General features: G+C 39.2%; 1 protein-coding gene across 1 annotated transcript in view; it reads right to left on the bottom strand.

The window, feature by feature from the left end:
• The window catches only part of CSDE1 (cold shock domain containing E1), a gene marked incomplete in the record, with an annotated part of 124,070 nt that overhangs the window by 58,641 nt on the left and 49,317 nt on the right, over positions 1-16,112 (bottom strand). Inside the window, 2 exon segments of the mRNA XM_073615695.1 lie at positions 1,565-1,760; positions 15,658-16,043. Coding sequence (XP_073471796.1) covers positions 1,565-1,760 — 196 coding nt within the window.

Raw genomic sequence — 16,112 nt, 5'->3', positions numbered from 1 at the left:
GACACAAGCCTTCACCTTCCACTAGAGTGTATAGGCAAATTAGAGGGACCATAAGACCCAGCTTCACAACCACGTTTTATGGATATTTATGGTTTCTCCGATTACATATACAAGCTGGAGCAGATTGAAGATGTTCGCTGGGTCCTGGTGCCTGCCAACATGCTTAATTGACCTTTGTGGTAAGGGTCAATTTCTGGAGGTGAGCGTTCACCCTCAAGGGGAAAGTGGAGGATTGTGTCTTCTCACTTGAAGCACACTTTTTTTGCACTACTGGGATCTTTTTTTCTTCACCAATAACTATTTATACTTGAAATTTTTTTTTTTCTTTTTAACAATTTGAGTGCAAAATTTGAGTGGTTTTGGGTAACGCGTTGTTTTTGGATAAATAATCACCACTTTTATCCACTTGCCGACCAAGCCTTTTCTGCCACTTTGTTTAAGTCTGTATTTTGGAATGGCGGCAAACTGCAATACTTAAAAATATCCATAGGCGACACAAATTTTTTTTTTTTTTTTATTTTTTTTTTTTTTTTTAACAGGTTACCAGTTTAGAGTTAGAGGAGGTCTAGAGCTAGAATTATTTCGTTCGCACGATACCTCACATGTGTGAGGCGAACAGTTTACATATGGGTGCGTGACTTATGTATGTGTTTGCTTCTGTGTGGGGATGATCCCTCCTGCTGCTTCTGAAAGCAATCCAGCGGCTATTTAGCCACTGATTGCTTTCATGAGAAAGCCATTCGCAGAGGGGGGGGGGGGGGAAAAAAACACAGGGTTATGGCGGATAGCTTCAGCCATAACCCTTGTAACCATGCAAGCCGCAACACATACATATTGCGATTGGCAAGTGGTTATACACACACACACGTTTGAGTGAGATCTTTATTGTGATGCTATATGAAAACATAGATCTTTTCATAGTTTTCAGCGTAGCACATTTATACACATTTACACCTTGAGGTGATTCAGGGTGCATGCCACTATAGGAAAAAGCTAGGGGCTGTTGAGCAATTTTTTTTTTCCTTTATCACATACTTTGAGCACAGAACAGCACAAGCTTTCTCCATTACAGAAAAACCTGAAAGTGTTTTTTTTTTTTTTTTTTTGCAGAAATATAACCAAACTGCTTTCAAATGTTTATTAAGAGCCCAAAAAGGAGGTGAAAGAAGAAGTTTGTTGTGAAGGCTGGTTATACCCCGCTCGAATTTCTGCTGAACTGCCTGAAATTGAGGCCATGGGTGGCCGGTCCTGTGGGCACTACAGCATCCAATTACATGCAGTCACCATTAGGGTATTCGTGCAGCTGCAGGTGCTGTGGTTGCCTAAACAAAACAGTCAGCAGGAAAGTTGCCTCTAGCCAGTGTTTGGTTCCATCTATGATTGGGGACCCCAAAATTGCTTCCTCTTTCAGGCCAACAGGCTAAAAACATGAAAAAAACCGAGTGTGTATTGCTATAGCCTTAGAGTTTACATATACTTTTAGAACATGAAAGTCAGGGGTAAAGTATAGATGAAAAAAGTATAGATGAAATAGCAGCTTGCCCATTTTCTAACCATTTCTTACCTCCTACTTTAAGTTCTTGCAAGTTTCCATTGTATTGAGAGCAGTGGAAGAAGAGTCTGGCCTGGCGTTCTGAACATTGAATAAATCCATAGGATGTAAGCAATTTTTCAATTATGCCAGTTTCACGCAATGCAGACGTACCATTCGGGTACCCATTATGTCCATTGTTGTGGAGAAGATTTGGGTCAAAGCTCATCTAGTTTAAAAGATAAATGTAGTTATACATATTTGAAAAAAAAAAACACGGAAATAGAAAAAAGAGAAAAAGGAGAAAAAGAAAAAAAGGGAGGAGAGAAGGAGAGGAGAAAAGAAAAAAAAAGAAAGAAACCCGCACACAAACCTATGTTAAAAATGGCACAATATGTAATATATGTAGCTCGCTCAGTTGTAACAAAAGCAAAAAAGTGAACTTATGAATTACAAAAGCATAAAAAGTACAAATAAGTGAACACACAAATCAATGTTAGGAAAAAAAAAATTATTATTATTAGGGGTAGCGCAAGAGGACTACTGAGCAAAGAACATCCTAAATCTCTGCTTTGCATAAGGATGTACTAGATTCTTCATCACAATAATGTGACATTCTGATTTCTTATTTTGAATGAAGCAAGTTTTGTCCAAATCTGTTCTAAAGGCCAGGAACACATAAATCAGACAGTTTCTGGTCTTCGTAAAAATTGCATGCAAGTTTGCATTATACTACATCAGATAAATCAGGTGACTAATGAACACTTAAAATTAGGAACCCTCTGCAATATAAAAAAGGGATTTTTTTTTATATTGGCAGGGGGTGGAGGGTTTGTGTTTGGCTACTTTATATACTTCAGGTTTAACAGTACCCATCAAGTCAGAGTGCCTAAAGCACCTGTCACTGCTGGTTACACATTTTGGAAGTTACAGTTCATAAGGACACTACTACTAAAAGCACAAAAAAAAAAAAAAAAAGAAAAAAAGTTGCACCTGGATAAAATAGGATTTCTGTACCATAAAAAATACAGAAAGGTTTGTTGGGACAGAGAGTTGTCCCCTTCAACTACCAGCATGCCTCAGTTTTTTAGTGCAGAATGTAAGACCATAAACGCTGGTGGGGATCAGGCCCCATAGCGAACCTTGTTCATTGGGGGACACAGATTCAGTGATAATTGGGACACCCCAAAGCAGTCCAACTGAGAAGTGGGCAAAATCAATTAATGAATTTATGAAAAGATGGCTCCCCTTTATGGGAACCATCAGGAATGACAGTTAGTCTCATATGGAGGCAGCGGCTGCTTGGTAAATACACAGCTCAAACTACATCCAGACAATGAAGAGAAATCTGATGTACTTGGGCCAGAAGGACAGAAGCACAATGCCCTGGTTAAGGTGAACAGCTAAAACTACCCTGGAAAGGAAGGCAGCTCAGGACCTCAATAAGACCTGGTCCTTGTGCAAGACCTGAAAAGGTTTCTTACCGGACAAAGCTGTCAGCTGAGAGACACATCACAGACGTGATGGAAACAAGGAACACTTGGCGAGTGTGGAAAGGGAAATAGCCCCGATAGGTTCATAGCATGATTTTTGCTTTGAAAACAAAATTCAGATGCTATGGAGAGACACTGGAGGGCACATGGTGGAACCACATGAGAAACACCCTGAACAAAAAGGTCTTTTTATATATGTAAATGAGTGACTATTTGTAGTCAGAATGAAAGCATAAGTGCTGAGACATGACCTTTGATCATAATTTGTTGATAAAGGCCTGATTGCAAAATGGTCAGGATGCATCCCTAGGAGTTTTCTGGGATGCAAGTTTCTCCCCCTAAACCAAATGTCTTCAAAGTGTAATGTAGATCTTTTAAAAAGTGGACTTGGTGGATTTTACATTGTGGGGGGTCAGAGTCAGAAAGACCCCTGTCCCTCAAGACCTGGGTTTCAACAGCAATGCCAAAAAAGCCAGCAATCGTTACGCAGGACAGTAAACCGTTTCTTGGGACAGAAGATCAGGTAGATCGGAAAGACCACATGGAGCTTCTGCCAGAGTATGGTCAAGGTCCATCTACCGGCACCAGTCCAGAGTAATGAGGATCACCGGAATGCTCTCCCATCTCGATCCTGCCAAGCAATCGTGATAGTTTTAGGGGAAGAAAGTTAGTCATGCAGCACTGTCCAGTACTAAATCCAATAAGTACCAAAAATGGAAGCCATAGCACTGTAAAGCAACAGAAAACACACATGAAAAAGCTTAGTGTGTTATAAGCAAACCGTGCACACATCTTCCAACTTTGCAAAGCCATGCCGTGTGCTTATACATGGCCCGACTTACAGATCTCTGGTACAAAGGGGTCCTCTTCTGCTTTTTAGACCCATAAGAACTTGAGGTATGAGTAACAGGGACAGCAGCAGATGGGGTGAGGGGTTCTGATGATAGAGTATAGAGTTTCTCCATCACATACAGCTGTGATAAAGTCACATAAGTAAAAAGAGAAGACAGCACCATTATAAATTAAAAAAAAAAAAAAAACACACAATACACACACACAAAAAAAAAAAAAAAAAAAGGGACCCCATTACTAGACAAAAAAAAACAAAACACTACAGTTTCTGTAGATAATACACCTCCCTTCCAACTAAAAAAATGACTTTATCTGAAATTAAATTGACTATCACGGCAAAGTAAAACTGCACAAGGCTGCTCCAATGGAACCAGCCATTCCCCATTCATGTCAAATACCATTTCCTAGGCCAAAGTGTCATAGCTCTGGAACAGCACACAAGCCTGGGAGTGACTGCTTTTATCAGAGCCTACTCTCAAAGATGTTTAACGTGTTTGTTACCTCAACATTTCATATTCCTGATATGTGCCTGCTGTACCATGTACTTGCAGGAGAAAGTATCCAGTTCTTTGCATTGATTCCTTTATGTGAAATCTCTGGTGTTCCCGCTAGTCTCCTTGCTTTCCCATTACAAACTGACCACACTAAATCAGGAGAACACAGTGTGGTCATTTCTCTACCTATGCTGGGAACTCTGAGTACTCTCCTCCATGATCAGACTTGTCCTGCCAGAGCCCCCCCCCCCCCCCCCCCATAGCCATTCACCGAGAAGCTTAGTGTGCTGCTGCTTCTCCTCCCCCAGCTCTTATGCAGTTGAAAACAGAGGGAATGTGATCACTTATAAAAAAAAAAATTAAAATTTATAAATAAAAAAGTAGTATTCATTTTTTTTAGATCTATACAAAGATGTTTTGCCTTTCATTTATATTTTAAACTGAATGGGTTTTACAAGGTGATAGTTTACAGTCACTTTAATTTCATGACAAACATAAGGGAAAGTATGGTTAATCTAGTAATACTGCCACAGTTTTTAAAGAGTAACTACACTTTTTTTTTCCTCTCTCTCAAAACACTATTCCCTTTTGGGTGCTCAATGTACACTGCAGGGATTTTAACAAACTTTGTTGAGGATTCCTACCTTTTGTTCTTCAGAAGACATAGCTGTCTGTTTGTCAGTGTCCATGTCCTGAGTGAATCTGTATGGAACTGATTTTATAACTATCAAATGAGCTGCGTCACCTGCAGAACTTTGAGGAAAATGGCAGGATCTGCATCCCTTTAGATGTGATTTCCGATTGGGAATATCTCACCAAACAGTACATTTTTCTTGCATGGAATGCCCAAAAATCTGACTTGTATCTTAGTGCAGACTTCTGGGCAAATCAGTAAGCTGATCACACAAGCATTGGGATACATTTCTAGGGGAGTTCTGTACACTGATGGTTGTCATATCGCATTGCAATTAACAGAAAATGACAGTGCTGCAGACTGAAAAGGAAAGGTAAATTTTGAATAACCTTCAGGCTGCATTCACACATGAACATTTCATTTTGAGGCAGAAAATTGCGCGACTTTGCTTAGGTCAAAAGGTCACCAGTGTAAAAAAAAAAAAAAAAAAAAAGAGAAAAATACCTGTAACCTGCCGAAAGAGAAGCTCATGTACTTTTTTGAGCTTCAAGCATTTTGCTTAAGGCTACAAAATGCTCAAATGTGAAAAAGGGGCCATTTAAATAAATGGAATTTTGCTTGTGTGTTTTTTCGGGCGTTTCACAAGCTGAAAAACACTCATGTGTGAATGCAGCCTTAAGCCAAATGCCTGAAGCTCAAAAAAGTACATGAGCTTCTTTTTGGGCAGATTACAGGCGTCTTTCTGTTTTACATTGGTGACCATTTGACCTGTGCAAAAAATGGCAGCAAAAACCGTGAAAAAAAACGCGACTTTCTGCCCGAAGACGAAACGCTCAGGTGCAAATGCAGGCTAAAATTACAATAAGACTTGTGTTACAATTGTATACACTATAATTTTATTTGCTACTTTCCCATGAAAGTAGAATCACACTTTAAATCCTTGTTCTCCCAGATGATTTCACAAGTTCATGGAGCATTTGCTCCCATTTTAAACTGTGGCTGCACTGCATAAAACATTTTTCTTCTTGTGTGCTGGCTGTAGCTCCACGAGGTTGAAGTCTAATTTATGGGCATTCCCTTAGGGGACTATAGCCAGCACTGTAGCCCTTCCTTATGGTCACTGAACTAGATCCTCTACAGCCAAGGGGGCTCATCAATTATTGATCAGATCATAAAGGGGCAAGTGCTCCATGCACTGTGTCCTGTAGGATTTCACAAGGATTTAAAAATTGTAAGAACAATTTAAATACACTTGTTACAGGCTGTTGTGCTGAGAAACCAAAAAAGTGGCAGATAAAGGATTAGGGGGCCCATTTATAATAAACAGCAGTCACCAACCTCATATAAAGAGGTCATGTGACTTTTCCTCAACCAGACTTTATTCCCATAACTTGCGACAATGGTCACAAAAAAGGGAGTGCAAATTTACCCAGTGAGAAAAGGACAGTAATAAAACATTTTTTCTATACACAAACTGTAGATTGTACATGGCAACTATTATAGGGCAAGGGTTTACTAAACAACATTTAAATGCAATGTATACACAGAAAGATAGGCCCTTGCCCTAAATAAAAGTTGATAAATCTAAAGGAAAGGTACAATCTGGTTACAATGCATATGGTCACAATGACATTTACAGCAGAAACGTTTTAAATCTTTGAAAATGACTGTAGAGAGCATTTTACGTTGCCTTGTTTCCTCAATGTTTTGGTAAACTGATTTCTAGATGGTGGTCATCATACCCATGTACGTATTACTGAAGCAAAGATGTACAAAAATGTAGGGGTATACTCTGTGGAGAGTTTCTTCAGCCGCAGACGGTAGCAGGAAATAGCAAGATAACTTTATTATAGTCTTAAAAAATGTAGGCACATGGCCTCTATTTTTTTATTTGCACCTAACATTCTACTTTGTATATGTATCACAATGATGAACATTAAAAGACTGACAGATCATTTCCATACCAAGGTTCACAAATCGCAAGACCCATCGGAGTCATGTCACTGCTCAACTTATCAAGCACCAGCCAGTGCTAGCTGTAACAAGACAGGAGAGGGGTGCCCTTTTACAAAGACACTCACTTTAAAAGGAACAAAAGCCTGGTACACATCACTAGTTTATTTTCGTTCAAAGCAATGGGTTGAGTGGAAAAAAAAACAAAAAAACTAAACTAACCAACCTTATTACAGCAATATTCCCTGCTGTTTTGTTCTGACAGGGGAACTGCCCCACCGCCAGAACACTCCGGTCAGCACTCTCATCCAACAGAAGGCTTCTGTCGAACCGGCTGCCTTACACACGGGCCAAATGTCGGCCGGCTTTTACTGAAACGGGCGATGCATTGTGACCCCTTTACATACAAGAGTGACCACAGTTCACCTGTATATTGCTGCACCCTTCCTGCAGCTTCATGATCGAACTCCCACTAACCATCAAGATAAACAATCAATGGGTTGGGTCCAGTGGTGCTGGAGGTTGGCTGAGCAGTTCTTACATAAGGAAGCAAAACCATGACTACAACCAAGATGGTCACCTCCACAGAGAAAACTAGTCTTTACTTGGCCTAAACAAGAAAGCTAAAATATTCAGAAAGCAGTGTATTGTGGATCTTAAAATGTGGAATTTAAAGAAGTTCACTTTTACAAAAAAAAAAAAAATTATATATATATATATATATATATATATATATATATATATATATATATATATATATATATACACACACACGACACTAACAATTATTTTCATAATCGATTAATAATCAAAAGAAAGTGTGGTGTATAATTTAGTTAATATGTAAAGTTTTTTTTAAAAAAGGTAATTTATTCTTAAATATCTCTATGCAGTGGTAAATAAATAAATATATATATTAATTATATATATATATATATATATATATATATATATATATATATATATATATATATCTAATCCACTCTGAGAATAACAGACAGAAGAGAGATATACTGTAACATACTATTAAAGGGTGAATCTGGTAAATATCAGACTCGGATCAAATTTTTGTAGTAAAAAAAAACAAAGTCTTCCTTCAAAAAAAAGAAAAACAAACAAAAAAAAAAAAAAACTGTTAAATTTAAGAACGTTCGTTTTCAATTTTCTAATTGTTAGTGAGGTCAAATCGACGTTCATTTACAACCACAGTGACAGGAAAATTTGGAAATAGAAAACTTCTTGGTCAAAGGAAATTTTCAGACAGTGTATGTGGTTTTCGTTCAGAGATTACATTCATTTTAAACAAAACAAATGTTAAAAGCAAGTGAAAATTTCAAACAACATTCTTTCATTCAGCGAATGTATAAAGATTTTTCGTCTCAATATTCTCGTCTGAAAATCGATCGATGTGGCCAGTATAAGGCTCGGTACACACCTATGCAGTTTGCTTGTGATCTGTTTCTGCAGTGCTTTTGCTGCAATTTGCGTTTTTGCATATTTTTTTGGCCAATTTGTTGTTGGGCAGATTAAAAAATACAAATTGCTGCAAAAACGCATTACATGCTTTTCTACAGCTTCTCCATTGAAGTATATTGAACCAAAAAAGCACCGTTCTGCGTTAAAAAAAGTCTGACCCTTTCCAAACAGGCAGTGGCTGAAAAAAGCATAGATGTGAACGTGTCCCATAGGAAACCATGTAAATGAACTGTAGTGTTTCTGGAAAAAGCACCAAAAAACACACATACTGTAGATATGAACCAGGTCTAAGACGTTTAGTAAAATAATGGGGTTAAATAAATAAAATGAGCCCTTTATAGTAAAAAAAAAAAAAAAAAAAAAAAAAAAAAGCAGATAATCACTACTGTAAGGGGCTCATTTTTGTACTGTAGAACTGTGAAAGTAATATCTACAGTAGCGATTATTTGCTCTTTTTGTACTATAAAGGTCTCATTTTAGTTTTTTTAACCCCATTATGTTACTGGCCGATTAATCGATTATTTTCATAATCGATTAGTTGCTTCAGCCCTGATAGATAAAGATATCTCTCTCTCTCTCATTTTGTTTGTTAGGGACCTGTAAAGCACCTACAATCAGATTGTAGGTGTAATGCCAAGGTCCGGCAGACCTCAAATACAAACAAGCAGTTACACTGACAGGAAGCACAGTGAACTACCACAGCACTCAACATCCACTCTGGTAGTTCATCAAGACCCCTTCCACACTGGTAGCGCGGCTGCGTTAGCCGTAAAGTGCCACTAGTTTTAGCGGTACTGTGCGGGGCGCCTTTAATCCCAATGGGGTTAACAAGGGGTTAAAAGCTCAGCTGCGGAATCGCTTTGGCAGCACTGCCCATTGATTTCAATGGTAGGGCCGGTTTAGGAGAGGTGTGTACACCGCTCCCGCACCGCCCCAAAGACGCAGCTTGTATGACTTTTTTTGGTCCTGCAGGCGCACCGAGGCTTAAGGTGCTTTACAGGCGCTATTTTTAGCGCTAAAGTGCCTGAAAGGCGCCTTCAGTGTGAAAGGGGTCTAAGAGTTACAAGCTGACAGCCAGAAAGGCTGTCAGGACTTGTTTTTCCATTCACAAAACACTGAAAGGATGACGGTGCCGGACGAGCCCCCAGTCACTATGAAAATAGGGACTGGATGGAGGTACAGGGGCCAGTGCATTTGTAACATGTTACACTCTGTATGGTGGTTACAAAAGGCAAATTTATCCTTTAAAAAGTAATTTTAGTACAGAATAGAAAAATGCTTAAAAAAATTTAAAAAAAAAAAAAAAAAAAAGACTCATATGCAAGGCCCCATTCACATTTGCAAATGCAGCCATTTGCCATTAGCTGCAGGAGACCCAGATGTACCGAGGCCCCATTCACACCTGAGCGTTTTGTAGCTTGAAGCCGCAAGCTACAAAACACTGGGAGGGGAAAGAATAAATTATTCTCTTTGGAGATGGTTCACATCTCCACTCCAAAACGCCTGAAGCTCAAAATAAGTTCTGGGACTTTTTTTTTTAGGCAGATCTGGGCGTTTTTCTGCTTTTTGCATTGGTTACCTTTTGAACTGTACAAAATCGCGGCAAAAACGTGTCAAAATTGCATGACTTTCTGCCTGAAAACGCTTTACTCAGGTATTAATGGAGCCTGAAGGTCCATATGTCCAGGGCCAATCATCCATAGGAAATCTATGCATGGGCGATAACATGGGTCTCCTGCAGCTAATAGGAAACAGCCTAATTAACAAGTGTGAATGGGACATGGTTAAAACCTGTGTTTGTTTTTTTTCTATTCATGCCCCAATGAGCCGATTGCCCTCCACTTTACGTTTCAAAGACACAAAAGGCAATCTACCTTGTAAATGAACATGGTGTAAAACCAGACAGGTTCTAACTGGTCTCTGCTCTGTTTTGTCCAGACATACATCATAAATATTCGCATAGGATACAACCAGTTCACACAATTCAGTCTATGAATAAGGCCATGTGGAGGATTATAGCCCAAGCAGCAATGAGCAACTGGGAGTACTAGAAGCACCATTCTGTAAAGAGCAGTTAGGGGGCAAGTAGTATTTTAAACATTTAGCAAAAGAACAGTCTCTGCTCCCCACATACAGTATTAAAAAAAAAAAAAAGAAAAAAAAAGCCAGTTGAAGCACTGCAGCAATCTGCAGCAGAACAGTCGCCATCTTCCCCTCCAAAGAATCTACCTGTACACAGCTACACATAATGCTCATTCATTTGTGTAACACTATACCATAGGGGTCTCCGACCCCTGGGCCGCAGACTAGTGCCAGGCGGTTGGCAGCGCGAACCAGCACTTCTTGCACTACCACCCTCTCACCACCAGAGGGCACTCCAGACAGTTCACTGGCTGTGCTACAAGAAGGAATTCTGGAGCGGCTCCAGCGGTCTTTACACCAACTCCAGTATAGGAATCCGCCTGCAGCGGTTTACGAAGTCTCCCATCCATCCTGCACTCTAGACCCTGTACATTCTCTCTACAGTAACATGCCTTTGTTTACAGAGTGCCTGTGAGTGTATTTAACTGTTTAAGTCACATCAAAACTATACTACACTGCTCCCTGGTGCCCCTCTTTTACAGGCACTGGGTTTCTAGCCTGGACAAGGAGCTAGCCTTTAGCAGTTATTCAGTAGATAACTGACAATTTTAGAATTCAAGTTTGCCCACAACTCCAGGTGCATGGATAGCTCTCGTGTTCATTTTATTCTTTTTATTCTGTGCTTTTCATTTGATTACAACAATCAGTATCTTTTTCATGCTGGACTCTGTTGATTGTCTGGACAGATCAGCTGCTGTACTTCTATCTAAAGTGAAACTTTTAAAGATATATTTAATATTACAGGTTGACCCCCCCCCCCCCTCCCCAAGGGAGGCTGGGGACCGCTGCTCTACCAGATAGCTAGCAAGGAAACTGCAAGGAAAAACAGGTGGAACGGATAAATATATACATAAAACACCTTGAGGGAAAGTAGGGTTAAAATTAAGATTGAACTATATTCTAATTACAAATAGAAAAAAACTGCCACAAAACTCTGATAAAATATGTTTAAAAAGTGAACAATGGCATGAGAACTACTAAAGGGGAAAAATCCAGAATCAAAAGATAGAGAAAAAATAAATTAGATGGCAAGTTATAACTATGCAACGCGAAGAAGAGGAAAAAAAAAAAAAAAAAAAAGGGATGTGAAAACGCTAATGGATTGATGGAAATGGTAAAATAAAAATAAATAAAGTCACCTTGGCATGTGCCACAGGTTCTGCATGGGCTTAAGTGGGGGATAAATCATTAAACTAATACGGTGAAATAACTTACTGATCGGCCATAAGGTGATAAAGTCAGTCCGACAGGAGATGCATTGCCCAGGTTGGCACTAACGTAAGCAGTAGGGGGAGAAGACGGCATGGAAAATTCAACAAATTCTTTCCAGGTGCTTGCCATGTTCCTATTCCTGATTCAACTTAATTTTACAATGCTGCATATAACAAAATCAAACAAGACAACCTGATCAATTCACATGCAGCTGTAAAAGCAAAAAGCTTGCAAGATGGCAGCTTTAGGGTATGTAAACAGGTTAGGGTTCAGGACTATGAACAATGAAATGCCAATTTATTTAACTCACGAGTATGAAGGGACGCAGGATGGAAGATGGGTAGCAACACAGGAAAGACAAGAATACAAGCGTCACAACTCCCACAAAGCACTACTCTCTCTCTCTCTATTTCACTCAAAATAAAAAAAAAATGAAATAAAAAAAAACCCCAAGCAACACACATCCAATCCATTAAAAAAAAAAAAAAAAAAAAAAAAAAAAAAAATAATCCACACAGGTTACCATTCAAGATGCAGGTTTAACATTCAGCATTACAGGTGCAGCAGACCAGACAACTAGATTACAACAATCCAAAATGATTTTATGTAAATTGGTTTTACTATGCAAATCGTACCACAATGTTATGTTCCATCAGAAACACTGTTACACAACCTAAGCATGATCCCTAATATTATAGTTGCCAAGCTGCCCTGCATAAGAAAAAGTTAGTGAATCATGCATTCATTCTTTATCCATTTTTATCAATATTCAATGTTTCCCTAGGTTTTTCACTCCCTTCTACAGGGGGGGGGGGGGACCCACACACAAAAAAACAGTCACTTGTATACTTAAGCAAACATATTAAAAGACCTATTAGGTCTGCAACTTTGGACTAGTCTGTCAGGGACTTTAAGGACACCTTGTCAAGTCTCTCAATGATTTGATTTAGAACACTATCTCCTCTGTTCCAACACTGCAGCCTCTGAAAGCCTCTTTGGCATTCACCACTTCTAAAAGCAACTGCAATCAGGTCCCTTTCTAAAGCCTCCACCAATGAAGATCTCAGCAGTGACATGGAATAGATGGGGTGTTGGGGGATCCCAGGAAGAACCCACACAATGAGGGACACAGCTAGCTATTCTTTAAAGGTATCAAATGGTTTTCTGAGGCTGGAATGTGGAGGGTGAGGCTGGAATGTTGAGGTGTAGGAGAAATGGACCACTGGAAAAGACATACCTGGTCTATTGCAGGGACCTAAAATTAAAAAAACTGACAGGGTCTTGTTAAATGTGAATCTGCACAAAACCAGATGCCAGCTCGAGGCGAACACAAGTTTCAATCCTAAAAGCAGTTTGTGGCACAGGCCAAGTGAAGCGCTCTAGCAACTTCGGTTGGATTCTCTGTGCTCCTAATGATCAAGAATAGCGAAGGACACCACAAATTGTTAGGTTTGGTCAAAATGAGTCAATGGCAGAACAGCCATGGAAACAGTCCATTGGCAACCAAGTAAACAGATGTTGGGCAAGCACACTAGAGCAATGCCATATTTCAGTCGTGAAAATATCCTTTAGTAACCAGCTTTACTAATCCAAATTTTTTAACAGGATATTTTTCATTGTAATTAAAGCCGTCAAAATTATCAGCAGTCAACACCCATTTCACTGTAGGGCTACTATAAAAAAAGGGAAACAAAAGATATTACAGAGTATGGTGAACAAGCTCTGACACTACTTGATGTATTGGAGCTTTAACAGTAATAGAACAGCCTCCCATTCAACCATAAATGAAGGTGCATTGGAAGCTGCTGCAGGTACTAGACACCATTTCTTTTTTTTTTTTTTTTGCAGGGTGGGATAAGAGGGGGTTGGTCTCTATAAAATTAATGTGTAAACAAATCTGCTAAAAAAACAATTCTGGAATGTGTTGGGAGGTGCCACTTTAAGCCCAGTATATATGACCCACATTCAGCTGGTTCAGCAGGAACTGGCTGACTTTAAATGTACACGTGTATAGTTGTCTGTTCAACAAAAGCCAGTCTTACAGCCAGCTTCTTTAGAACAGGCATGCTGGAAAACCAGCATTCAATCAGCCCTCACAGCCATTGATTGGTATATTCTGATGTAAGGAGGAGTCCTGTCAGAATACAAGGTCTCAGCAGGAGAAATCCCTGCATCAACATCGCTTGTGCCGATACAGGAATGTATCAGTTTTTTTCGTTCAAACTGCTGGCTAAACGAAAAGAAAAAAAAACAAACAAAAAACTGTATCCAGCTTTAGACAGCACATAGGAGTAGATAAAATGCTCGAAAAACACACCCAATTAAAAAGTTTATAATATCAATAAAAAAAATAAACAAAAAAAAAAAAAAAAAAAAAAAAACACCCTTTAGAAAATCTTATAGTTTCAGAAAACAGAGGCATATTGCTATAAGGATTTAGAAAGCAAAGTGGTTAATTGGCAGGATATTTTCTTGAACTGACCTTAAAGCAGAGCTCCAGACATACACTTATAAAGTTACCTCTTGTGAGTTGTGTTAAATGCTCACCTCCATTGCAATTACTGGAGAATTCATCAATTTGCTTCAGCTCTCGTGAAGAGGCCCTGTCATTTAGTTGCCCTTTCACCTTGCATTAGTTTCACGTGGTGAAATACAAGGTGTTCTGTGAACGAACAAACTAGTGGTAAATGACTGGAATTTTATTTACGAGAGACAGTACCAGAGGTACATTACTCACTGAGTGATTCAGCAGGTACAAATCAAATTCTACAGCAATATCACTGAGGTGAGCATTTAACACCTCACAAGACAATGTTCCAATACACCTTCCCCAACTTTATGCAGCCAGTCAATTAGAACTCCCGGCCTACATACTCCTTTCAGATTGATGATCTGCCAAGAAAGCAGCTAGAGGATCATTGGCCACAGCCAAAAAAATTTTTTGGAAGAGGCTGGCAGAGGCAACCCACATTTCTAGTGCTACAGGTTCACTGAGCCACAACATAAAAGCATCCGGCCAAAAGTGGTGTGTTAAAGCACAGTCTCAATTAAAATTCAAGTAATTAGTATGTTTTAAAACTTTAAAGACTCTTTACTTTAAAAGGTACAGTCCACTTGTGCATTCGGCCAATGTACACTAAAACGCACCCGTTAATTTATGCATTGCATAAGGCAACACGCCAGCACTATGCAATGCAGTGTCAGTCCTTGCGAATGGCACGCCAACATACTGTACAGTAGGCCAGAATGCATCACAGCACACAAGGCATATACTGTGTTGTGATGCACCACATTTAAGAAAAAAAAAAAAAAAAAAAAAAAAAAAAAAAAAAAAAAAGAAGATTATGTGCCTTTTCATCCATTGTGGTTTACTAGTAGCACATTAAAAATAAATAGGTTGCCTTGACAACGCATGTGGACAGATGCCATGACACATGCGTTAACGCACAGCAACAAATCACCATAACATGAATGGGACCCAAGTCTGAATCCCACATACTGCATGAAGCATTGTGGCTCTTATCTGCAAGTCCCCATGCCAATTGCCACTGCTTAACTGTACTGGAGAAACTGCCCAAGATTCTGTATTTTTTCCCACTGTATTTGTTCCTCTCAAACGAGGGAACCATGTGGAAGAGGGGGGGAAAGAAGAAAAAGAAAAAAAAAAAAAAAAAAAACACCCTAAAAACCTCCAGACAAATATGGAAACGGAAACAATCCAGATGCAGTTTACACACTTTTTAAGCATTGCAACATTAGCAATGTAAAGCAAGGTTAGGTAATTAGGCAAAAGTCATTAGGTATGCAACCAATGATTTGTGAGCTCACAAGGAAATCCTAGTGCAGTTATTGTTTATGACGCAAACCCACCTTCTTGAAATACCAGGTATTGCACTTTCAGTAGTATTTACCAATTCTTGCGGCCAGCAGATGCTTCAAAAAGGTTGTCAGTTGCTAGTATTTAAAAAGAGACAGTGAGAGAAAAGGATCTATCGAGCTAAGAAAGACAACTCCCGCTGCACAATGCAAAAGCAGAGTACAGCGCTGAGAATAAAACAAAGACTAATAGCAGCGTTGGGAAGTGCTCTTGTGTAGCTGTTAGGTAGGCACAAACTTCTTGTTTCAGATCAAGCGTTGTGTCTTCAGCGCAAATTCTCTTTGGTGTTATTAGTTACGATTGTGGCAGATGTTCCTTGACTGATCTGAACGTGAAGCAGCAGTTTCAGGTGGTAGTTTCTGTTCTGTTACACTTCATACTGCAAAAAACAAAAAAAAAATATAGTGTCACTATTAAATATAACACGGTCAATGTATTATAATCTAAA

The sequence above is a fragment of the Aquarana catesbeiana genome, linkage group LG02 (assembly GCF_042186555.1).
Source record: "Aquarana catesbeiana isolate 2022-GZ linkage group LG02, ASM4218655v1, whole genome shotgun sequence".
NCBI lineage: Eukaryota > Metazoa > Chordata > Amphibia > Anura > Ranidae > Aquarana > Aquarana catesbeiana.
The sequence above is the reverse complement of the archived record's forward strand: the minus strand, read 5'-3'. Positions and strand labels throughout refer to the sequence as shown.